We start from the raw sequence: 27,346 nt of genomic DNA on the forward strand, positions 1-27,346 counted from the left end.
AAGAGTAAACTCATTATCATACACAGCCAACAGGGTTTTTTAAAGTTTCTATATGCTATTTTATTACATTTAAGGCGGGCTTTTATGAGATCTCTGGAAAACCAACAAGGAAAAACGCCTTTTTCTCCCTATAGATACTACATTTACTTATTGTCGATAAAATATTCAAAAAGGTGTTGACAACTTTTATAATATTTGAGGAAGTATAGACTTCACTCAAGCCTGTATTTTTAAAAGAATTATACTAACATGGGTGTAGTATACCTTCGAGAACTAGGTTACCTCTTGAATAGTTATAAATTTGCTAGTGGCAGTAGTTGTTATGCCTGCTTTACTCTGACATGCACTGCAAGAGCATCATCAGGGGCATCGAGATAAACCAAATGGTCAAATTTCATGCCACGATTACTTCGCCATTCGATAATATAAGGCCAAGTATTGAGGGATAGTTCCTCCAATGATAAAAATTACACTGATCTAGGCTGATAAAAATTGATATCTTATCTTGGCCGTTTCTAAACCACCACTCTATTAAAAATAGATTTTCGGAATTTACTCACTTGTAATTCACTTTCCAAGAAGAAGTGTTCAGAAAAATATTTACATGAACTGGCTCTATAGTGAAAACGTTTTCAACTTTACACGCTTTGAATATATTTTAGCAAAAGTTTTCAACGCACAAAAATAAGATTTGGAACATATTTCCTTCGTAATTTTCTTTTTCACTTTGAATTCAAGACGGAGGTTTCACCATCCTTTTGGAAAAATCTTTCAAAGGAATCTAAAGCGAATAGAAACGGCTTTCACGAAAACGTATTTGAATTCTCAAATGGGGGTCCTTTCCATTCTTGCAGGTACAGTTTTGTGTATTCAGTTTATAGAATGTTTTTAAACGTGTTTGAAACATGAAAAAATCTCGTTGAATCATCTTTTGAAATTTTGACGAGGTTTCATTTCCGGATATGAACTTGTATCCGGATACTTTTCAGGTAAGTTAAGTTTATTTGACCGGATATTAAGTAATACCTTCTTTACAATAAAATTTACATTGTTATTTGGAAACTATTTTCCCATTTTCCCCAAATCTGATAGATCTGTACTTAGGTAAGATTAATACGTTCAATTTATAGTTATTATTGTTACTATGAAGAACTAACACATATTTTTATGTAGCTTCAATTTTTTTCTATTTTTTAGATTAGGATTAATTTTTTTCTAACATGAATATTATCAAACACAAATACTAATATTAAGCCACTAGTATCACTCAATCCCCGAACAGATCTGTAGTGTCGCTCCTTATCAAACCCTACAAATACCGATTACATAGTAATTAAAAGAGTCCCCGCATCCTTAAAGTGAATCCGTCGGGTGTCTAACAAGAATCGTTACCTAACCGCCCGGATAAAAAGAATCTAGGATGAGGGAAAAGATAAACAGGTAGTTGTAAACTGTCGATCTACCCGCACGGCTCCATTCCTAATACTTCAGGCTTCCTTCATTCATGCTAATTTAAAAAAAAACCTTCCCCATCTCCGAAATCGTCCGGCTTGTGAAAGAATCCGACCGAACTTTTCAGACAGTTCAACCAGATCCCCACCGGAGATTATTTATCCCGATTAATTTCTCGTAAATGAAAGAGTAATGATTTCTTTTCATTATTAGTTGACAAAAGCCCGTAAAATTATATATTATTTAAATAACTTCATGGTGTTCCAGTGTATTCTGTACCTCGGTAAACGATCGTATGGTATAAAGTTCGGGGAGGTTGGTCATCTTCAGTGAAGATGATCCAATCCTTTTCCACATCTCAGCCTTTAATCTCTACCGACGTTATTGTCATCTATTACTGCAATTTTTTTTCGATCTTCGGTTATCTTATTTCCTATAAAAAATAAAGTTTTCAAAAATTAGAACCGGTTTTTCATGCACCTCTGCACGTAATATTCTATTTTACTTTTCTGGAATAATAGCTCAAGAGCTATGCTGTAAGAAGGAAAGTATGGTAATCCGTCGAAAAATGGGATGTGGATTTTTTTTGGCATTTCTTGACGTTTCATGACCCAAGGACCCCACCAAAATAAACCAAAAAACTACTATCTGGGTAAACAGATTTTCATGTAATTTTGTACAGAAACTCATGTGTATAGGGCAAATTTTTTGTAAAATTTTGAGATCAATATCTCCAGCGGGTGAAGAGGTTTTTTGGGCAACAATTTTCTCAAAATTTTGCAAACATAACCGCACTTTTTATTAAGCTCAGTACATATTTATCTTACCGTTTTTAAAGAAAATTTGCCACAAAATTTTTCCCCTTCCCCAAAATCGAAAAAAGCAATTTTTTTTATTTATTGCGTATTTTTTAACCGATTTTTTAAAATGTACATTTTTTTAAAATGTAAATCTAGGCGTAGTAGCAGTAGAGCAAGCGACCCTAAAAAAATACTTCGGGGCAATATTGGTGGTAGGAGAGTCGATAAAAATTTAAAAATAACGAATTTTTTTAATTTTTCAAAACTTTTTTGGTTTATTTAAAGTTTTAATAGAATTAAAAGTTAAATAATAAAGTTTAATAATAATATTACAGTAAAATTACATAATAATTCACCCCTCCAAAAAAAAAAAAAAAAAAAATAGAAATCTTAGGTAACTTTTTATTGGTTATATACGTTTTAGTAGATTTTTATAACTTTCTTCCATTTAACAGTGAAGGTTGAAAAATCAACAAAATTTCGGACGGTTAATGAGAAAAAGCTTTCTTAGAGATGAAAATATTGCACTTTTTTATATAATTTATTTATCTGCTTCCTTTTATTTTCAGTATAATAAATAAATTAGCATAACATTTAAATCATCTTGAGAAGTTATATTCATTATAAAAATCATTAAAAACGTAAATCTTTTTCAAAATAAAATGTTTTGCTTTATATAAAAAAAAACTTTTTTCTTAATTTTCTTATACATTTTTATTCCATTTTTTAAATTTCGTTTGGATCGTCTACGGATCGCATTAACTGAAATTGGTCTCGATTCTTTAACTGAAATTGTTTCATTTATTATTTATTACTATTTTTTTTTTTAACCGGGGATATCGCTTAAGAATCCAAACTTGAACTGTAGTGCGGCGATGACTTAGCTGATCGAGTGGATTTACTAAAAATGTAACGTGCGCCTTGTATAGTGTCATTACAATACGGTATTATTTTGTTAAAATCTTAGTGTAAATTATCAACGAAAATAATAAATTATACTATTACTATAAAAATAGAAATTTAAATGTTAAAAATCAAATTAATTGAAAGAGTTGTGTATCGTTACAGGTAAATTAAAAGCGGCATGTTAGAGTATAAATTTTAATGTACTCATTATAAATATTTTTTTATCGCAGATTTAAACTGATCAAATCAAAAACACATGTGCAGAAAGCACGAACAAGAAAACGTACGTTCGTAGAGTTGTACGCTAAGATTATCGTTTTAATACTACATGTCTTTACGTAATAGTAAAATTTTAATGGATTTTTTCTAATTTAAAATAAAATAAATTTATTAAGGTCTGTCTCTGAATATATTTACATTCGATTCGGCATAGGGTACGCAAAAGTTTATCGGGAATTAAATTTATTAATATATCGCTCGAGTATGTAACGTGTTTTTGAAGATGTTAAATTAACGAAGGGGATTTTAAAAACGTTATATTCAGGTTGAAAAATTTCAGCAGAAGAGAAAGGATGAAATCGACCGCCCATGACCGACATCAAAAACTTTTACGAATGTGGAATTTATTTTTATTTTAACTAATACTAAAAAAACATCAAAATATTGATTTTTCTTTATTGAAACGCGCTTTTAATAGCTACTTTTTTTTTTATTGCAAATAATTCTTGGATGAGAATGTCCAGTTTTCCTTCCCTTTTCCTAAGGGGGATTGCAGAACTGTATCGGAGAAAAATATTGTAAAAACACTTCATATGTTTGTTAAATTACGTTTTTATTTGTATTCTATTTTATATAACCGTCTAGTGTTGGATATTTAAATACGGTTTCACTTAACCGACTTTATTTCTCGCTTTCACATTTATTCCAGCTACTTGTGGAGAAGCTCATGAACGGTTCGTAGATGAAATGGATAAAGTTTAACGTTTCATTCAATGAATTTAATTGTATGTCGTACGTATAAATAAATTTTCCATAAAAATTTCATTTTTAAATTTTTTTCTTTTATGTTTACTTAAACCTTTTTATTTAAGTGAGACATCGGAAGAACAAGGTAGATCGTTATAACGAATAGTATTATTATCAATTGTTTTGGGATGCGTTCAATTAATTTACAGGAAAAAGATTTTCCTACTCGAACGAGATATTTATTCACATCTTTAAGGCTAAATTTAGCTTCCGCTGTTATATTTTTTACGTCCGATAAATCATTTATATGGTCTCCGCAATCTTTTTTTATGGTATATAATTTATTTTATTTTTAGTTATTAGTCTGTTCACCGGTTTGATGATATTCTCCATTCCTTTTAATTCTGCGCTGATTTTTAGCTTCAATATTTACTACCGGCTACATTCTCGATTTTCTATTTCTATTTTAAGTTTTGGACTTTTGTACAAATTTTAAGTTGCACACGCCCCTTCATTATTGAATTAACTAAACCTGGATATCTTAATACAGATACTATGATTTTAAGTCGTTTACTTTAGAAACTTATTTTTCTAATATTATCTTTTCCCTAGACGACTTAATATAACCATTTGCCTTTGATTTTATATAAAACTTCTTCATTTCGAATGGATAATTATTTTTCGTTGAAATTTCGTTGTCTCGGATTTCAGGTGTTTATTATAAACACACCTGATCTTCAACATCCTCCTGCACATGTCAAAGGCCTCTATTCTTTTCCGTTCTGTTTTTTCCTATTATCCGTGTTTCAGTTACCGTAAAGCACAACACTCCACACAGACATTTTCAAGAATTTCGTTCTAATCTTAGACCTATTTATGATGCTAGCACATCTCTTCTTCATGAAATTTCTCTTTGTCGTACCACCTGCTTTTGATGTGTGCATTAGTTCGTCCAACTTTTTCTAATTTGATTACTGATACAACAAAGTTCTCTTGCTTCTGTTGTATCTTGTTCCCCCCTTAATATTCAATTCTTCATTCTCCTTCATTCTGTCGTATTTTATTACCCTCGTTTTATTCTTTATTTGTTTTCAGATCGGAGTTCTTTCCTAGCGATAAACCTATGCCGTTTTGTTCGTATTTCTTCTAATTGAATTTTCGTTTCTGCCAAAATAACAACGATTTCGCCGAATATTAATATCATTATTATTATTATTATTATTGTTTCTTCTCATAGAATTACTAACCTATATTATTGCAATAATAGGTATTAAATCTTTAAAATTTATTTATTTAGCGAGTTCTGCAGTTACTGTATCGGTTTTACAAATAAAGCCAAAACCAGGACTATTTTTACGGTAGACAAGAAACGGGTTAGTTCCTTAATTAAGCGAAAATCTCAGCACTATCAAACCTATAACTTTTATAAGCATCTCAGTCATGCCTATAACAGAGTTTAGAATGAATCCATTATTTGTGTGTGTGTGTGTGCGCGCGCACACACACACACATACACACGCTTGCATAACCGTTTATCCCTGTTTATGTGGTTTGAATAAAAAAGTAAAATATTATCTTTCCGGGACAACGGAATATCAAGTCATATAAAAGGAGGCGTACAAGGATTTATTTAAATATTTTTAAACTGTTTTATTAAGTAATTTATTTTCCACCATTTTGCGTAGTAATTGTCGCCGATATTATATAAGCGTTCTAATCTGATAATCGCGAGTATACTGCTATATTTATAGATAACCTTTTCCCCTATGGCTGCCATTACAAAGAAGCTATATTCTCCACGAGTGAAGTACCCCTTTTCACTACTTCTAACATTCTACCTCGACTTTCCGTCTTTTAAAACGCATAAAAAATTCTAAAAATATGCTCTAATAATTTGATGAGTAAACATTTCTTTATGCTTAATTAATTTAGGCGTTATGACCGCGGTTTTCCACTACTGGAAATTTTTCAAGAAATAGTTGTTTAGGTCAGGAATAATTGTTTTGAAAAGATGAATAAAAATCCGGGTGTAGTAATTAAAATCAATCGTTTTTACGAATCGGATAGAATGACATTTGTAAACAAAAATGTGATAAATATTTCGCACCAGAGTGTGGGTGTTAAACAGTAACTCACAAGTTAACGATATATCGCACGAGCAAAGAGTATAATCTGTGTAATCCGTATCATTACGTGAACAGCTTTCTATTCACCAAACAACTCAGTTTTTTAAAAACGTTTTCCTTTCGATTGCCACTACATCTTGTTCTTAATAAACTTACTTTAATTACTACAATTTGAATCACAACTGACTTAATTCAAAATAATATATATATAAACATATTGAAACGAGACTGCAAAATATTTTATACTCCGTTCTAAAAAACCAATAAAACTCTAGATGGCGCAACTCACTGGGTGTAATAATGGAAAAAAGAGATAAAAACGATAGAAAACAAACCTTTTAATATAAAAGATGGTCCTTAGTGTACTCTGAACAAGAAAGGGCAAGATCTGAAACCCTTAGAAATTACTGGCAAAAAAGAAAAGCTGAAAAACAACAAATCAGCAAGAAAAAAAAGAACGTGCCAAAAAAAAAATGAACTAAAGTGATCCATTATGGTCTTAAAAGTAAAAAAAAGAAGGTCCTTAGTATATAAAAGCCCTTTTAATTTTTGTCGATGAATTTGGAGTATTAACTCTTTTACTTAAGCCGAAGTCACAAAAGAGTAATTTAGATTTTCTTCGTTTAAAAAAAAAATTTAGTACTAAAATGAGATCGCATACGTTTACAAATAAATGTTAGGGAAATAAAAGAAGACCTCTGATGCATATTCATCATTAATATGAAGCGAGTAAAAGGATGCATCACGAAGTTCTCCCGAGACTTTCATAACTTATTCTACTTGTGAAGATAATGGAAAGTTCACGTAAACATATGTTCTGAAATGCTTTGTTTGCGAATTACGTCCAGTGAAAAATTTCGCTCGGATTTCAGCTACCCCGGTGAAATGAGGTCGTATTGAACTTTTTAGGACGTTAATTAAGAGACAGAATTAGTGATCTCTTCAGGTTTTTGATCTGAAAATCGAATAAAATAGGTTCCAAAACCGTATCTGCAGTAGTTTTAGAGTTATCCGGGGTAAAGACCAATAAATTTGGATAAAAAACCCTATTTTTGTTTTATGTTTAACGTTCAATAACTTTGTTAAATGAATGATAAATACGTAAAGATTTTAAACGAAACTTGTAGAAAATTTAATTGTGAACAAATAGGTCTAAGATAAGTTGAATAAAACAGACAAGTTAGAAAAATTCAAATTTTATTTAGAAACAGCACACTAGACCGAAGTGCATTATACGTACAAGATTATGATAAATAATCTCCTTTCTTTTTCCTGTTTAGCCTCCGGTAACCACCGTTTAGATAATTCTTCAGAGGATGAATGAGGATGATATGTATGAGTGTAAATGAAGTGTAGTCTTGTACATTCTCAGTTCGATCATTCCTGTGATGTGTGGTTAATTGAAACCCAACCACCAAAGAACACCGGTATCCACGATCTAGTATTCAAATCCGTGTAAAAATAACTGGCTTTACTAGGACTTGAACGCTGTAACTCTCGACTTCCAAATCAGCTGATTTGGGAAGACGCGTTAACCACTAGACCAACCCGGTGGGTTATGATAAATAATCTAAAATGAGCCCGGCATTTTCAACACATTTCTTTGCACACCTCTGAACTGCTTTTGTTGCGCATTAGAGTTCTTCAGAGTTATCCTTAAGTTGCTCAGCTGCAACCACAATGTGGACAGTCAATTCCACACGAGAATGTATTTTTGTTTTGAGTACAATATTTTTCATCCATCCCAAGACGCAAAAATTTAAAGGTGTTAAATCATGCGATCTTTGTGGCCAGGAATGTGGATCTCTACGACCGTTTCTGAGGGACTGTTTCTGAGTTGACTGTTTATCAGGGAAACGATGATTTAAGTCAGTAGAAACGGCACAAGAGATATAGGAAGGCGCACCATCGTGTTGGAAATATACTTTGCGTCACAGCGCTACAGGAACATCTTCAAGCAGCTGCCGCAATTCTTGTTGAAGAAAGTACAAGTAGACCTCATCATTTAAGTGGCCAGGTAATTTGAACTGTCAAAACAGCTGATTGTGAAGAAGGTTACACCACACATTGACGCTAAATCGCTCTTGAAAATTGCCTTCCGCTGTTTCATGAGATTTACTTCTGCCCATGTATTCTCATTGCGTAAGTTGTTGACGCTATCTCGAGTGAAATTTGCCTCGTCAGTAAACAAAACATATTTGTAGAGTTGTAGATTTGTATTCCGCCAGTTGCAGAACTCCAAGCGAAGCGAACCGTTTCCTGGGTGTAAATATTGAACTGGCTGTTTATGATAAGGAAAAAACTTGTTTTGTTTAAGTATCCTCCAAACCATAGATTGCGAAACTCCGATCCGCTAAGAAAAACGTCGTGTACTGACGCCTAGACTGTTGAACTGCATCGATAATAATTTCATCAATATCAGCATCGTAGTGGATAATATTGTTCGTAGCTGGTATGAATACTAGGTAGTGAATCTATTTCCCAAAGATTGCAAGTCCCGCTAATTGTTTTAGAATCTGGAATCATGCGATTCGGTATTTGTTATTCTACTGCAGCAGCTGCAGCTTTACCATTACACTCAGCCAAAATGAATACCACATCAGCGCACTCCTCTGTTGTAAATTCAATGGCAAACCGATCACGTTCAAACTAGAATTGATAGAAAACCTTTGCTAACGACAGCACAGTTCACATTACCCGATATACTTAATGTACTTTACAGAATGATTTAAACACTAATAACAACATTGAGCATTGTTGATCAGATGTTATTTTATTGCCAACTTGAAATAATAATTTTTCAAATAATTTATTGTTTCTGTCATTAATAAAAAAATTAAAATCTAAGTAATTTTTATTTATTTATTTTTATTTTACAGTTGTTTATTCCATTTTTTCTATTTTATCTTTGAACAGTAATTTTTAACAGCAAACCTTTTGTTACAAATTTTTTCACATCGCCAAAAATTTCGGTTTTGTTTACATTAAATAAGTCTTTTTCTGACCCCCCGTGTTGGTCTAGTGATGAACGTGTCTTCGCAAATCAGCTAGTTTCGAAGTCGAGAGTTCAAATCCTAGTAAAGACAGTTACTTTTATACGGATTTGAATACTAGATCGTAGATACCGGTGTTCTTTGGTGGTTGGGTTTCAATTAACCACACATTTCAGGAACGCTTTACCTGAGATTGTACAAGACTACACTTCATTTACACTCATACATATCATCATCATTCATTCTCTGAAGTAATACCTGACGGTGATTCCCGGAGGCTAAACAGGAAAAAAGTATTTTACTGACAAATATAGTAATGCACTGTTATTAAATAAAATTCGAATTTTTCTAACTTTTCTTAGTTTCATTCAACTTATTACATACAATTTTCTTCAGAATTAAATTCTCTACAAGTTTTGTTTAAAACATTTGTGTTTATTACTCATTTAATAAAGTTATTGTTTGTCAAACGTAAAAAACAGGGGTTTTACCCCAGTTTGTTAGTTTTCACCCCAAATTTCTCAAAACCTATTGCAGATACACTTCTGGGACCTATTTTATTCAATTTTTTAGGTCACAAACCATAAAAAATCACTAATTCTGTTCCTTAATTAACGTCCTAAAGATTTCAGTACGACCTCATTTCACCGGGGTATCTGAAATCTGAGCGAAATCTTTCACTAGCCGTAACTCGCAAACGAAGCAATTTAGGACATATGTTTATATGAACTTTTCCCATTATTTTCACGAGGGATAGGTTATGAAAATCTCGGCAGAACTTCGTGATACACTCTGTATTGAAGATTCCTGATCGGTACGCCTCTGTTAAGCAACGGGTCAGTCCAGTTCTTTAGTACAGTTCTGTAAAATGGATCTGTGCACTTCAAACCGGATGGAGGCGTTGTAAATGCATTTAGATTTCTGCTTTAGATAAAAATGTTTTAGTGTCTGGACTTCCTTCCAACTGTGAAGTTAATTATAATATTTATTTATTTAACCAAATTACTGTTTTCAATAAACTTATAGCAAAACATGCTAAGCCTAAGTAAGATTTTACTAAAATAGTTTTCATTAAATTTTAATCTTGAACTATCTATTCAGGGTTATAGACCTTATTTCAAAGTTTGATCTTAATTTTAAAAATATGTACTCTTTTAAATCGATTGTATTCAGATTCCATTAAGATTTCGCATTTTTCATTATTTTAAATCGTATAAAATATTTAGATTAAATAAATTTTATACAGTAATTCTGTACCGACCTGAACGGTTAGAGGTCAGTCAGTGTTCGTCTCTTAAAGGTGCTGTTGAGCAAGAGTTTTTTTACATCGCCTGATTTCAGAACAGGACGGATCGCTTCTAGTATATAATACTACTTTAGTAGCACAGACATTGTAAGAGACCTTTCAAAAAAAAACGTCAAAAGTTTTACTTAATCGGTTTACAAAACGACGCGATTAACGATCGAACGACATTCGAATTAAGTCTTATTACAAATAAGTAATTTATTCAAATCCTTCATCACATAGTTTATAAAGAGTTTTTGAAATGAATAGAAAATTTTATTAGATTTATATCGATTTTTACTTCAATCGGTTTAACATATATATATATATATATATATATATATATATATATATATAATGCATACGTATTAAAAACAGTAATATTTTACATTTCATGTTAACATGCGCTTTCTTTTTTTTTCTTTTAATTTAATTAATAAAAATTACACGGTATAAAAATAGGAAAAGCTGTAAGTTCACTTCAAAATCCATTACTAATTATCATATTATTCAAATCGCATTACTAGTGCGATCATTTACCTTATCTGAAAATTCTTATTATTTAAATAAGTCTTCATGAATCGCAAACCGAATTTTTTTTTATATATAATTTTTCTAAGCCGATTATCATTAATAATAATTTAACTGTTCTTTCGTTAATACTGTAATTATTAAACTTTATTATATAATCGTTAAACTTTTCAGTTTTGCCTTATATGAATTTATCGTTTTAATTTGAAAGACGTATTTATTCTAAGTTTTTACGTACACTATGTGTTAATAAAGAGCTCTCACTCCATAATATTTATCGCTTTACGTGAATATTTTATGAAAAGTACTCACAGAATACATAAAAATATATTATTAAACAGAAAATGTTTTCGTGAAAAGAAGAAACGGAACTAATGTAGACAACAAATATAAAACGATTAACATATTATTACTTTTAAGTGTACGAAAATCGATCGTATTATAAAATGATGTTATGTATAAACCGCGCTTCGAACAGAATAATTTAAAGCCATTTCAGAAGATTCCATAATGTTTGAGGGTGAAAAGACTTATTAAAAACAAAATGAGCTTGTAAAACTTTCGTAAAATATTGCCGAAAAATAATTATTTTACAATGCCTTTTATTTAGATGACGAATTATTATCTCAAAGGACTCGAGTAACATTATTCGTTTCGGGTAAAATTATGAATAACAATTAAATTAAAGAGGTCTAATAATAGCATGATTGCTTAAATTTATATTTTTAACTCTTCTTGTACTTCCTTGAATTCACTGGTATTGGTTTTTCTTTTAAAGAAAAAGTAAGCTCTATTTCGAAAAACGTCTCCGTCACCCGACACGGTTCATGAGATTAATGACAAGATGGTGCATTCTTTCTTTTTTCTGACATCATTACTTTATCTCTATGTACCCCACGGACCGGATCACGATTTTTCAACTTGTATCCAGTTATATATCCCAGTTATAAAAAAGAGATCGTTGGAACAATTATAATTCAGAATAAATGTTGCACCGCGTAATTTGACTTTAGTATTAATTTTAGTGTTTGATACCGGCATTTTCAGCGGATCCGGTATTTTAATTGTCATTCTACCGGCAGACGACTACATCTCTAATATCAGCAACTAAAATATATTAAATTTAAACGACCGAGTTACTTCTTAATTGTTCTTTTACTGCTTGTTTTTTTTTTTCAAGCGAACATGTTTTATCGGTTATTAAATTTATTAAGTATCGTTTAACCAACCTCATAATTTTTACGGTCGGTTTTCTATTCGTACATTAGAGCATTATAGTGAAGATATAATTATTTTCGAAATTTCAGTATAACTAGATTTAATTTTTAGTAAGTCTTTGCATAAACAAATTTATGTCAAAAAACTATAACGTATCTACTACATAGAATAAATTTATATAATTAACATGTAATCTACAGTACTTTTCTTTGGGGAGGGAACTATTTATTTACGTCATTTTAACATACGTCAGTTTATTATTTACTCTTTATAAACTTCCCGAAAAAGTTCACATAAATATATTTTATAAAAAATAAATGAAATATTTCATATAATTTATACTCCATGTAACAGTCTTTTGGTGTAAAAATGAAAAATCTATTAATATGCGTCTTTAATAGTTCTATTAACATCATCATCATCATCACCACCACCACCACCATCATCATGACCCGACCGGTTTCTTTTCTAAAAACAAAACGATTTTCCAAAAAGTGTTGATCAGCAGTTCGTAGAACGTAACGGGCAGCTCAATTCTCCTACATTACACCCGCTTCATCGAAAAGCTCCAGACTCCGGAGTTTTTTCCCTTTTTCAATCTCCTCTTTTGCCTTTTCTATCAACGTCTATAAAAAGATTTCTTAATGATTCCTTATGTTAATGTATTCCTTCCTTTCTTTTTTTTTTTTTGGTGATTGTCCAAGTCCCAACTCGATCGTAAACGGAAATCAAACAATCGATTTATAAATTCTTACTTTGTTGGTTCTTTCCATTTATTTCTTGAAAATAATGTATTTTTAAGGCACTACCGATGATCAAACGACTTTTACTGGTCGCTTTTGTCCGCAGCGAAATTTCTTTTTCTATGTTATTCAGTCTCTACGCTTGAGTCGGTTACTGGTAGAATGTATCATTGAAACCCGTTTCGTATTTCCTTATTTTCTTGATGCCTGAAGCTTTTTTCGTTCAAATCTTAACATTTAATCAAATATCACAAATGCAAAGGTAAGTAACTTAAGAGATTTCCCTCGCAACCTTTACATAGGTATCTACATTCTTTTAATCGGCTTCTCCAAGACTTTAAAATCTCATAAATAAATTACATATAGTATTTATAAAATTAATATTAAAATATATATATATATGTACGTATTATATATTAAACCCTTCCGCACTTCCATTACCAGATTAAATATTAAACTTCAGTACTAAATATAATAGAAACAAATGAAACATGATTTTGTACGTTTGTGTCCAGTTGATATAATTTTAAAAAAATAATAAACTATAGAGCGTAGAATTGCTATGATGTAAACACATTAACGAAATTATAATGAATCTATTTCGTTATATTTGAACCTAATTCATTATTAATTCAATTCGTATGTGTCCTACAAACAGAATGTATTATGAACTTTTCCCGGGACTTTCATAACCTATTCGATTCGTGAAAATAATGGAAACAGTTTGCATAAACATATTATCTAAAATGATTCGTTTGCGAGTTGCGGCTAGTGAAAGTTTTCTCTCGGATTTCAGCTACCCCCGTGAAATGAGGTCGTACTGAAATTTTTAGTATATTGATTAAAGGATAGAATTAGTGATTTCTTATGGCTTTTGACCTGAAAAATCTAATAAAATAGATCCCAGAACCGTATCTGCAGGAGGTTTTGAGAAATCTGGGGTGAAAACTAATAAATCTGGATAAAAAACCCTGTTTTTTTTTTGTTTTTTTTTAATGTTTGACGTACAATAACTTTGTTAAGTGGGTAATAAACACATAAAACTTTTAAACAAAACATGTATAAAATTTAATTCTGAAAAAAAATGTTTTAAGATAAGTTGAATAAAACAAAGATAAGTTAGAAAAATCCGAGTCTCATTTAGAAACAGTACAGTACACCAAAGTGCATTATATGTACCAGTTTATAACAAATGTTCAAAAATGAGCCCGCTATTTCCAACATATTTCTTGGCAAGCTTCTGTACTGCTTTTTTTGCTTTTTTTAGTTCTTCAATGTTGTCCTTAAGTTGTTCAACCGCATCCATAATGCGGACAATTATTCCTCACGAGATTGTATTTTTGTTTTGTATACAATATTTTTCATTCATCTCTGTATTTTAATACAGTATTGCACATAGTTATTTCCAACTTTTAAATAATTTTTTTAATAATTTATTGTGTTACTCTTATTAATAAAAAATTATTATCTAAGTAATTTTTATTTATTTATTTTTATTTTACAGTTGTGTAATTCCCAGTTATTATTTTAATTTTTAACAGTAATTTTTTTCTACTAATTTTTCACATCACCAAAAAAGAATCTGATTTTTGTTTACACTAAATAAGTATTTATCTGACAAATCTTGTAATGGACTGTTATTAAATAAAACTGAAAGTTTTCTAACTTTTATTTTTTTTTATTCAACTTATCTACAATATCTTATTCAGAATTAAATTTTCTAAACGTTTTGTTTAAAATTTTTATGTGTTTATTACCCATTTAACAAAGTTATTCTACGTCAAACATTAAAAAAAAAACAGGGTTTTTTTATCCAAATTTATTAGTTTTCACCCCAGATTTCTCAAAAACTCCTGCAGATACGGTTCTGGGACCTATTTTATTCGATTTTGAGGTCAAAAACCATAATAAACCACCAATTCTGTCCCTTAATCAAGGTCCTAAAAATTTCAGTACGACCTCATTTCACGGGGGTAGCTGAAATCCGAGAGAAATCTTTTACTAGCCGTAACTCGCAAACGAAGCAATTTAGGACATATGAAATATGTCCTAAATATTTTTCCATTATTTTCACGAGTAGAATAGGTTATGAAAATCCCGGAAGAACTTCGTGATACACTCAGTATTGAAGATTCCTGATCGGTTTTACGCCTCTTTTAACAGGTCAGTCCAGTTCTTTAGTAGAATTATGTATAATGGATTAACATTATTATTTTAAAGTACTTAAAATAATTATTTTTTCTACTCACTTAATTGCTGTAGCTCGAAAATTCCGAAGTCGCTGTCGTCGGTAGATTCTAAAGAGCTCGTGTTCCATTCTGAATTCACATTTATCACAAAATTGTCAATCTGCACATCATATAAATGTTCATCTTTAATGTAATTTTTTTTTCAACGTTGACAACATGCTCGCAGATATTGCTCCGTTCATCTTCAGATAGTTTATGAAATTCCTCTTCAGCTAACTTAAGAACGTCCGACGTGTTAAAAGTTGTATTTCTTTTAGCTACCTGTCCTTTCACTTGACTCAAAATCATTTCAACAGCATTTAAGTCAGGGTGATATGGTGGAAACCGTAGAACTGTGTGACCATAATTTTTGAAAATTTCATGTATTAGAAATTTCTTTTGATTTTCTTGTGTAATTTTACATAATATAATTCAGTCTTCGTCATAGCCGGAGAACAGTTAAATTGTTATTCGGCTAACCATTCTATCATATCACTTTTTAAAGAGTTTAAATTTGGCTGCTTTTGTACCAGAACGTTGTGATACGATGTGTTATCTAGTACATTGACCGACCAAGGTGGCAGGTTGTGAATACACTTCTTCCGTAACCGTTTCGTGTACTTTTCGGGAACCATAAATTTGTGATAATCTCCTTTCTTATTCAACTTATACATAAGTAAAGCATTGTTAATGAATTCTTTATTATAGGCGGCATGAACAATTATTAATAGTGAGCGCTTGGAAACTGGAGTTTTCAGTCCCTCATGAAGGTTTGTTGTGTCTACCCGCGACTTTGGGTCGCACGACTACTGTGAATGTAGGTTCTTCTGTGTATACAATCGGTCTTCCTTCTTTGTGAAGCAGGAAAATTAACGCAGAAATTTCATTCTTTACATTTTAATTTCGTGCCGTTCTATTGATATTTTCTGGTTGTCTTCTGTTTTTTTTTCAACTAAATCCCACTGTACGTAATATTCTCCTTAAAGATCTTTCACTCCCTTTGAATTAATTTCACTTTCGCGGGGTTTTTTCATAATTCTTTTCACAGTAGGAATGTATTTTTCAGTTACATAAAATTTATTTATTAAACGCCTCAAAGCATCCGTGACAAACGAATCTAAATTAAACACAGTACTGGGGCGAATTACACGTTTTCTCGGCGAAACGAACTCGGATGACTTCTCAGTTTCATTTGATTTCCCTTCTGCTATAATTCTTTGTACCATTCGTTTTGATACTTTTGTCGCTTGAAAAACCGTATACAGTACTTCAGTTTTCCTGACTATTCCGGTTCCGGCATTGTTTTGTAAAAAGAAATTGTAAACATTGAATACAATTTCCCTCCTCTGACTATGAGTTACTGTACCTTTTTCTCCTAACTTGGGCATTTTAAAAGAAAATAACTTTATTGAAATATTACAAATTTACATTACTGAATTTATGAGAAAACCTTAAATGAGAACAACACAACAAAGAGTAAAAATAAATCACTAACAACTATTCACTTGATTAAGTAAAATATACCCCGCAATAAATGTTTACCACTTCTAGAACGTAATTATAAGCGATGTGTGACGTGTGATTTTTCACAGCACAATGATTAAAGTAGATTAAAAATAAGTAAATGAAATGCTTAGAATTGCGTGTTGTGTTTACAAAAATTCATAAACAGCACATAGTCATAAATGATTCTATTATTATTAATTCCTATACAACAGGAATAGGCCTAGATCACAACATCAATGTATAATTTAGAATAAACCTCAACAATTACGTACGCTACAGCAAGTTTATAAAACCTGTTTTTTATATATTACCATACCACAAAAGACATATAGAAAATGACAATGTCTTTAGTTTAGTTGTAACACAGGCTAATACATGTAAAATGCTAGTACATAGGCTTTCAGTCTCTGCGCCAGCATATGTGTCGGCGAGTCTAACCACTGTGAGGGAGGAAATTTTCAGCAGTTTATTTAATTGTTTGTAAGTTGGTTTTATTGTTTGTGTTTATAAATGTTACTTTTTTAAATATTTAATTATTCTGTTTTGTAATACTGAAAATTTTGTTTCGTTTAGAACTTAATTAAAATCTGCCTCATCTTGATACTTTTTTTTAATAAACTTAGAGATTCTTACGTTTGTATTTAGTTTCCGTGAACTTTATTTCTACCACCTCACTCAGAATCAAATTCTCTACAAGTTTTGTTTTGAACATTTTTGTGTTTATGGTCCGTTTAAAAAAGCTATTTTACGAAAAAACATAAAATATTGTTTTTCGACTCCAATTTTTTGTCTTTTACCCCAGAAAAACTACTTAAAATACAATTCTGGGACCTATTTTTTTTAATATTTCAGGTCATATTTCATATAAAACCATTAAACCCCTTAATCACCATTTACTCCTTAACTTGGTTTTTAAAATTGTCTGGCTTAATTTTATCAAAGACCTAGAAATCAGGGCGAAATCTTTCACCAGCCAAACACTTGCTAACGAAGCGTTTCCGAACCTATGGTTATATAAACTTTCTTCTTTATTTTCACCAGTAGAACACGTCCTGAAAGTTTGTTGCATTCATTCTTCGTGAATCACTCTGTACAAAATAATAACGATTGAAAAGTAAAAATAAATAAAAATACGAAAAATGTGATATTCTATTCCGTTATTGAAATAAAATCTGAAAAAATGTTCCAGGATCGTTTACCAAAAACTAAAAGCCAAAACTAGATAGCATTTCTATCGCTGAGCAATTATAAACAGATACAATGCGAATAAAATTAAATATTTATATTAAAAAAGAAAAGAATATTGAAAAATAAACTTAAAAACATTCTCTTACGAGACACTACAAATAGATAATTATACTATTATCTAACGGTAGAGGGGAGGAAATAACTTAAAATTTAATAGAATATAATTTTAAAGTTTGTAAAGCTAAAGTGAAAATTGGCTTCCCCAACAGAGTCCAACTGCTTAAATCTTCCCACTCTAACTGTCCCTGTTTCACGTTGCTTATTAAGATAAGATTTTATCTCGATTAAGACTGACAGTATAAACGTATAACCACTGTATAAGTATTTACTGTATTAAAGAAAATTTAGGCAAATTTAGACCTTCGAAATATTTACATATATTTTTAAAAATATCTCATAAAGTTCTAATTCATAAAGGTTTTTAATTATATCGGCCACCTTATCAGCAATAGATTTTCTCGGTTGTTGCTAGTAAAATAAATTTCCTAAATCTACAATTGCTGTTTATTGCGAGTATTTTTTAAAACATTAGATTCTAATAAATTTACATTTTATGAGCAGTTTTTGAGCGATATCGAGTTACAGCCGGTTTCTCGGGTCTTTTGTATTCATAAAGGTTCTTTGTAATTTTTTTTTTTTTTTTTAGTTTGCTCTTTGTATTCTAAATTGCATTTATTATTTTTATAAATCAGTTTATAAGAGTCTGTTATTCGACGGGTTTAATTTTATCTTTAGAGTTCAATATCTTTAATAAACATTTAATATATTCCAATTCCCTACGATACTATTCCAGACTGAATGACATTCGGTTTGCCCTGAAAAACAGTCTTATAAAAATCGCTTAGCATAGGATGAATATGAATCGCCTGCGTAATTTTTCTGTAATTTCGTTGGTGAATTTTTATCTTTGTTTATTGCTTAACGGTGTCCGATTGCAATCTCATAGAAAGGATTCATTCGCTAGGAGTTATGAGTTTACTGATGCAGTTCCATCGACGTTTTTTATAAAAACCGTTATCGAGAAGGAAAACTTTTTACTTCAAACACAAACTAGTTTATATTACGTATTCCTCAATTCTAAATGGATAAACAGATTGGGTGATCGACCGATATTTCAAAATTTCCATCGCTCACTTGATCGGATTGCTGGAATATAATTCGGTAACGTTAAAAGAGATACGAGCATCAGCGACTTGTAAACCCTTGTTTTTTTTTTAAATTATTAAGATAAAAATGCATTGTTTAATCTCAGTTTTTCACTTATAACTATATAAATTTCAGAAATATTTTTCTAACATGCTCGCATTACAACAGATAACTATGCTATTTAGATATTATAATTTAGAGATAAAAATAACGATTACCTTGTTGCACACACTCTCTGTTGTTACCGTGGATAATTTAAGTATTAAGTACTATTTTCTTTAAAACCTAATCGATCAGTTTAATTTTGTAATACGAGTAATAGAATTAATGTAGAATTTCGTATATATGCTATATATTTTCTGATATAAATGGTAGTATTAATCGATTACAGCAACTCGATTAAAGTTATAATGCTAAATTTGGTACTTCTTTCTTTTTATACACTTCATTGCGTACAGGAAATTGCACTTTGTAAATAAAATAAGAAGACAAAACAGGATAGAAGATTATATTTTTAAGATACATAAATCTAAAAGGGCACTAATAAACCTTTCAACAAGTAATTTTTATTATGATCAAAAACAGTTAACGTTTCATTATATCTTTTTCATGTTTATATTAACACATACTGATTCGCTTTATCAATTGAAGATGATCAGGTTACATTTGAAATGCGCAATTAGTTTGCATTTATTGTAAACTGTATTTAAGTGTCTTTTTTTTAAATTAATAACAAAAACATATTAAATAATAATAACTTCCTTTTTGAGAAGGAGGTTAAAATTCAATTTACGCACGAAGTGCCTGGCTCCCGCTGGCGGCAGACTACCGGCTTAAACAACCCCACTTTCTACCAGGACACGACTCGAAACCGTTTTACACGTTACGTTGGGCCGACTTTTCATATTCTAGCCTGAGAAGGCCGCCACCTAGTTTCCATCTGACGATCCAGGTCACACCTCTTTTGGTCCTGAGGATGCCCCTAACGAATCGGACCACAATTTCCCAGCCGCTCAGATCCCGGAGCATCACCGCAGCTTCGTTGTGAGGGCTCAGTACTCCGATATCCGCCTCTAGTGTCACTCGATCTGCCGCCCACCGAGCAAATGGAAAAAAGTACCGCAGTCATTTTCGCGCCACGACGTCCTCTGCTCGCCGCATTGCCTCAACATCCACTTGAACTGTATCTAGGGTCGAACGATCCTGTTGGAAACTGTACTGGTTGGGGGACAGGATATTTGCCTGACTCATAGCCTCAACCACTTACTCCTTACTCCCTTAATAGCTTCTCCAATACCTTCCCAGCTGCTTCAAACATATAGAGTGAGCGATAGGAGGATGGCGACTCCGGGTTTCCTTTGCCCTTGGGAATCAGCACAAGACGCGCGGTCTTTCGTCTGGCGCTGGAGGTCCCAGCCTCCAGACATGCATTTTACATGTTTAGAAGCAGACGGGGCTTGTACTGCCTCAATAGCTTGAGGACCTCGCTCGGTGTGCCGTCGTGACCAGAGGCTTTTCTGGCTTTGAGCGACCGTAGGACACCCTCCAGCTCCTCCATCAAGAAGAGCGGTCACCCAAGACGCTGGAGTCCCGCTCGGCACGAACCGAGTCGGCCGGCAACAGTGTCTTAACGACATGCTGCTCTTTAGCCTCGTCTAGTGGAGCTGGTACTCGTGAGACCCTCATTTACCGGGTTACTAACCCAGCCCCCAGGGTCCTTTGTACATCCATTCTGATCCCATAGGAGAAGACAACCGCATTGTGACGATCTCTGTCACCACAATACCCTCCACTCCTAGCCCTGATGGGCTTTACCGGAGATCATCTTTTAGACCCTCAATACCTGATTACATATTTCAATCAGTGCGGCCTCTATTAGGACGGCACCGATGCAAATGCCTTGAAAGACATTTCCATCGGTGTTGAAACCCATCAACTAACAAAATATATTTTTCAAACTCACCTAAACCGAATCAAAAAACTGATAGTCGATAAAAATGTACAAATTGAGCTTTAACAAAGCAATTATACCCTCAAAAATTGTTCGCAACATCGCAATTTTGACTTACCAACGGTATTACAAAGTCAAATAGTGCAATAGTATGGGATGTATGTGACCTTACAAAACGCTTTGAATTTCTACAAGAAGTACAAAACACAATATTTAAAAAAAACGTTTAAATAGTTAACTGTTAATTAAAGTGTTTAAATATCCGCATTCTCTACAACCCAATTAATATTGTAAACGATTTTTTTTTTTTTTTTTTTTTTTTTTTATTGTATACGAGTATATTGCAAATTTACTACACTTTTTTTTTTGTTGTTAAAGTAGGTGGAATTTCTGTACGAGTAAGTAAAGACTGCACTATGCTATTGTTTTAATTTTGTAAGGAGCAGCGAAGAAAATATGTCTTATTATAACTATAAAACTGTAGTACGGCTAGGTATTCTTTTAGTAAGTCGTTTTGTCGATTAAAGTACAGTGGTAATTTCGTACTATTCTGTAACTTTTCCTTTCTTTGCGCTGTCCTTTTAGCGGAGCTAACGACGCTGTCGGCGGGGCCTCTCTGGGTACTACTTCGGTGGTATGTGGGGGAGTCCTGGCGGCAGTCTGCGAAAGATGGTAAATGTCACGCGGGACTCCGTGATGGCGCTGTGCGGGGGTAGGCGTTAAGTCTCCTCTCCCGGGCGGACCGGAGCGGAGTCAGATTAGAAACTCATTTTGAGTATTAAGCGGGGTTCTTAAGGGAACTAGGTCTAAATTTCGATGTACAAACTTTAGTGGGAAGTTTATTTAAGAGGTTGTTAGTGCGGATCTGAGACATTCAGAAAGTGGCTCTTTTTAGTAGGATCTAGGCGCGGGGTCTTCTTTCCGCGGTTAGGTTTCCTAGCTTAGTTCTTGAGGGCGACGTGGTAGCTGCAGGTGTCCGTTGTCTTCATTCTGAAGGCATAAACACATAAATCTATCTCGGGGTGAATCTTTACCGATGTAGATGTCCCTCGGGGCATCTGCATCGGTGGCATCTCAGCGGGGCCTAGACTGAAAGCTGTGTGGCACAATCAGTTTGAGGGCGAGAAGATGTCCTCCGTTAAAGCCACTACTGGCTAGGAACGGAGGGGGTGGTGTAGCGACCGGACACGCTACGAGGTGGGATCTTCTCCCCTCGGGGGGGAATCGAGATGTCCTTTTAGCGGATTTCCAAAGAATTTGGAAATCGCTACTGAACCGGGTCATGTTTATGTACATATGTATGTATGTATGTATGTATGTATGTACAAGGGCTTTACGTCTTTTCTACCACACGCAAATCTTAACCGATTTTGAAAAACTTGTTGGGGTGATGTATACCTATTGGGAATAGAGCTCTATTGGTTTTCAAGCGAGGCAAAAAACGAGGTAAACCGAGGCAAAAAACTGGGTTTTTGGGCACGTTTTCAAGGTTAAATAAAACCGGAAATCCGCCCTTCTGACGCAATTACTGCGACAGAATGTTTTTGCTTTGTGATTAATACCTAATGCTTGCGTGTTCTCATGAGTCGATCGGTGCGCCCTGTAAACAACACGATAATGCAAGCCCTGTTTATCCGGTGAATTATTTTCGGAAGGATTGTAGTTTATCCTGAAGTAGTCGTGTACACGTAGTATGTCAGTTCTATTTTATTTAGACTCAAATCCGTTATTTAAATCATGCGACCACGTAGAAAAAGAATCTTCTTGCTTATTTGACAGGTAAAGCTGCCGCTTCATTTCATCTTTTTTTTAATGTTTCAGGAAAAGATCGAGTACATATTTTTAGTTATTTTCACCGCAGAGTGCGTCATGAAGATAATCGCATACGGCTTTGTCGCTCATCCAGGGGCCTATTTGCGCAACGGATGGAATTTACTGGATTTCACGATCGTAGTCATAGGGTAAGTAAACGTTCTGTAAGCGTTAATAAAAAATTATTTTTAATCCGTAATTTTTCGGTTCTGTAACGTACCCCTAAATTTTATTCATTAAAGTTCTTAAAGTTTACTACCAGTGAGCATTTTAATGCTCATTCTGAGCATTGACCTGATACAGGGTTTGATTCCCGACGAGAATCTATGGTTTGTTATCACTCGGTTGTCATCGGCGACAAAAAAAAATATGGTCATCTATATTCTTACGTGCAATAAATTTAATTTAGTTGATCTTTTTTCGTAAAAGAAATGTAGATATTTATTTGTCGATCGGACCGCAAGAAGAGGACAGAAATAATGATAATACAAACTAAAATACATTTTAAAACGGTCTGTGTAGAACGACAACAAAATACTTACTGGCATCTGCATCATTTAAGGGTTTAAATATCTTCGATGGAGTACGAATTCCTCAAATAGTTAAGCGTGAAAGATCGTTAAACTTATTTTAGATAATTCCCCTTCCTGTTTCCGGTTAGGTAAGGCACATTACATTAAGGGTCTTCTGTTCTGTTCCATTGCACCTTCTTCTGAACATTGGATAGGTCATCTCGCTTCCCTCAGTTGATAAGGTTATCTTTTTGTAGGAATGTGGGATGCCTTTAAAGGTTGATGAGGGGGATGTGGACGGCAACCTATTAATAAAAAAAAAAAATATTATCATTACAATACACGGATTTTTCCCCTATATTGAATTACTCTATGTTTATACATATTCATTCTTATTATTTCTGTGCAAGAAATTAAGATAAAACTGTTCTGTTGCACTTTTTGCCAGTTTATGTCGTTCCAGCTTCGCAGAATTTAATTTTCAGCGGTAGGTTGTGGATGTCTAAAAGGGGAGATGTGGAGGCCATAAATTATTATCATTATTTACTAAAAATTAAAAAAAAACCAGGTAACAAATTTTATTTAAAATATTAAGTACAGCTCATCCATACTATACGCTACTCTTATAGATCGCTTTCCCTTAAGACGCACAAAATTCTAGGAATAATTGGCAGTTTTTAATACATTTAACCCATTATTTATAAATACCTCCATATTTTTATAAAACACCCGCACTATATAAAAAAGAATTTTCGATCTATTTAGTTTATAATACTATTTTTATGATACATACTCCTGCATATATATGTATATATTTAATATTAAAATACGAGTATGCTATTATATTTATTTTCGTGTTGTATATATTTTACCGTTAATATGTTCTTTACCTTGAAAAAGAATACAAGTGTGCGAATGAATTATCCATTTAATATAATTCATTCAGGGAGAACTTACTATTATGAGTGTATTTGATATTGTGATGACAAAATTCAGTTTGTGACATAATGACGATTCGTATACTTTTAACCGTTTATCGATAACGATTAAAAAATGTTAAATACGAATGCAGTTATTCATAAAATAATTATAAAACTTGTCGGCAATATTATTTCTAAGAAGTATTATTTCGATACAAATAGAAAAAACAGAAAATTTAAACGACTGTGATCGTATAAAAAAGTCCGAAATATGATTTTTTAAAAACATGATTTTTAAAAATATGTTGTTTTACTATTCACATTTTTATTAATATAACTTGAGTTAAATAAAAGAACTAATTAAAAGTAATTTTTTCCTATTTTCAAATCTTTGCAGCTTGAGAGCTACTCAACATAAAAATATGGGTCTGAATAAACAACTCATCTAGAAATAAGTGGAATTCTAATTATTACCATGGATCTACGAAGAAAACTAATTTCTTATGCATAAGTCACAACGAGCGAACACCAGTTCATATATGAATTTTTTCTATTCCTAAAAGACGGCTCTGCCTACTCGCTTTTAAGCTTTCTTGAAAAACGCAGAAAGTGTAAATGATTTCTCAATCGCCCGGCACATGCGCATCAGAACGGTGTTTTGTTCTCAGGGAAGATATTACATATTTTAATATGCAACTAAATAAGAGCAACGTTACCATTTCGTAGGTAAAATCATACATAAAGGAGATATTGAATCGATTCGGTCTGCTAGCTATAGTTTAAGGGAAGAAAGAACTATTCAGAAAGGAACTAAATCAGGCCTGTGCTTTCGTTTTAAGAAGGTGTTGTTATTTCTTTAGTTATCGTTTTTAAATACTACAATCTCACATAAAATATTACTGCTGATATTTATTTTCCAAAAAATAATTAATATAAATGTAACTGTTAAAAAGTGATATGGAAATGTAGTATAAAAAATGAGAAGATTTAAAAAAATCCAAGTGAGTTTTCGTTTTAACCGTAATCGCTAGCAAAAGGCATGCAGAAAACAGTGAAATTTCATATTTTCATTCTTGATGTCGTACGAAGACAGTACATTTAATAAATACGGATCTTTCTTTTACGTGTTTCAGATAACAAAGAAGTTTTTTTCGGAATAATATTCCAATTCGCATCTAAAATCCGGTATTTTGAGAATCTTGTGGCCTATTAAATGATTTTATATCCATTCTTCGGATGAAGTGCATCAGAAGACTGAATTTATTTTCTATGAAAGCGTCTTTAAATCCGATACACATTCGTATAAGGGTAAGTCGCAAAAATCTGCAAGAATTCGTTCTGTTTCAGTGAGATTTCAAGCAATACGCATGTTTATTCTGGATCGGAGATCTCAGTATCATTTCGAGTACTATTAGATCTTCTTTAACGATTTTGAGGTTGTGTCGTTTCGTTTGCTTCGTAATCTAGAAAACAAGAAGCGTTCAGGGTACCTCGAACTGAGATATGCAATGTGATATTGAGTAAAGGAATTTTGTATCTGTAATCATAGCTGTCCGCTATCGGATTTTAATTTTTTCTTTTGCAGAAGAGAAGTACTAATAACAGGTAGTCTAAAACGTAGTGAGCCTTTTGCGCACGAGATAGCGTTAGCGTCCCAAATCTCAGGGTATATGACACACAATGGTTCAGGTCGAAGCTCATTTGACAGCTGGCAATTGATGCTGGTAGATGTGCAAAAGGTGTTGGAATTCTTATACTCCGACGTAAGGTATTGCGTCTTGAAAATGAGTGAACTTTCTACAAAAGGGCGCTACATTTTACAATTTTTTTTGATAAAGTCGCAAATGCTGCGCAGGCCAGTGAAGAAATTTGTGCTGCTTATGTATAAGATATGTCATCAAAAGCAACAGTCAAAAGATGGTTCAGTCGCTTTCGTTCTAAAAATTCTGATGTCTAAGATGCTCCTCGCAGGGGGTGACCAAAAACAGAAAAAGTGAATGACATTCTGGCAAAAGTCGAGAAAGACCGGTATGTAAGAAGTCATGACATCACCAACGACCTAAACTTCACTAAATCAACTCGACTAAATCACTAAATAGTGTTAAACCATTTGGAGAAAGCTGGCTACAAAAAAAAGCTCGACGTTTGGGTCGCCACATGATCTGACTCGGAAAAATTTACTCGATCGGATATCTACCTACGAATCTCAACTAAAACGTAATGAAATTTCTGAAGCGTTGACAGCGAATGATAAAAAATTCATAACCTACGACAACAATAAGCGAAAAATATCACGGTTGAAACGAAAAGAAGCTTCTCAGTCTGTGTTAAAGCCTTATGCTACACATTTGGTGGGATCGGAAGGGTATCGTGGATCACAAACTGCTGCCGCCACGCAGAACGATAGACTCAGACCTGTACTGTCGGCAATTAGCGCGATTACACCTAGCAATTCAAAAGAAATGGCCTGAACCGATCGACAAAGAGAGTGTCGTATACCATGTTGATAACGCCAAATTGCATACATCTTTAACGAGCCGTCAAAAAATTGAGAGAAGTTGACTGGGAAGTTCTTAATTCATCCATAGTATAGCCTGGACGTGGCACCATCAGACTTGTTTCGGTTTTTGCAGAACTTCTTGAATGGCGTTAAGTTAGTTTAAAAGGAGATCACGTATCGCAGTTTTTTGACCAGAAACCACAGAAATTCTGTAGCAACGGGATTATGGTGATGTTGGGAAAATGGCAGAAGGTTATCGAAAAAAAATGGTGATATGTGGTCTCATGTTATTTTCAAATAACGATAAATGTATTCTCAATTTTGGCCTCCAAAGGCTCTGATAAAAAGTATATAAACAGTTATGTTATTCCATTTTTAATTTTTCCGAAATTTCCATAGAGAAAAATAAATATTTATACAAAAACATTTAAGCGAAGGAAGCCTTTCTTTTCCGATATAATCACTTACTATAATAAAAATATTCTTAAAATTTCCCGATGAAA

General features: G+C 32.7%; 1 protein-coding gene across 8 annotated transcripts in view; it reads left to right on the forward strand.

Moving 5' to 3' along the window:
- Ca-alpha1D (Ca[2+]-channel protein alpha[[1]] subunit D) overlaps nt 1-27,346 on the forward strand; it is a 659,257-nt gene that overhangs the window by 329,814 nt on the left and 302,097 nt on the right. For all 8 annotated transcript variants that reach the window (XR_012756106.1, XM_075363219.1, XM_075363216.1 and 5 more), the window contains exon 4: nt 22,921-23,060. Coding sequence is in view for 7 of the 8 variants with exons in the window: in XM_075363219.1 (XP_075219334.1) it covers nt 22,921-23,060 (140 nt within the window). In the remaining variant the exon portion in view is untranslated. The remainder of the gene's footprint in view (nt 1-22,920; nt 23,061-27,346) is intronic.

The sequence above is a fragment of the Lycorma delicatula genome, chromosome 4 (assembly GCF_047948215.1).
Source record: "Lycorma delicatula isolate Av1 chromosome 4, ASM4794821v1, whole genome shotgun sequence".
NCBI lineage: Eukaryota > Metazoa > Arthropoda > Insecta > Hemiptera > Fulgoridae > Lycorma > Lycorma delicatula.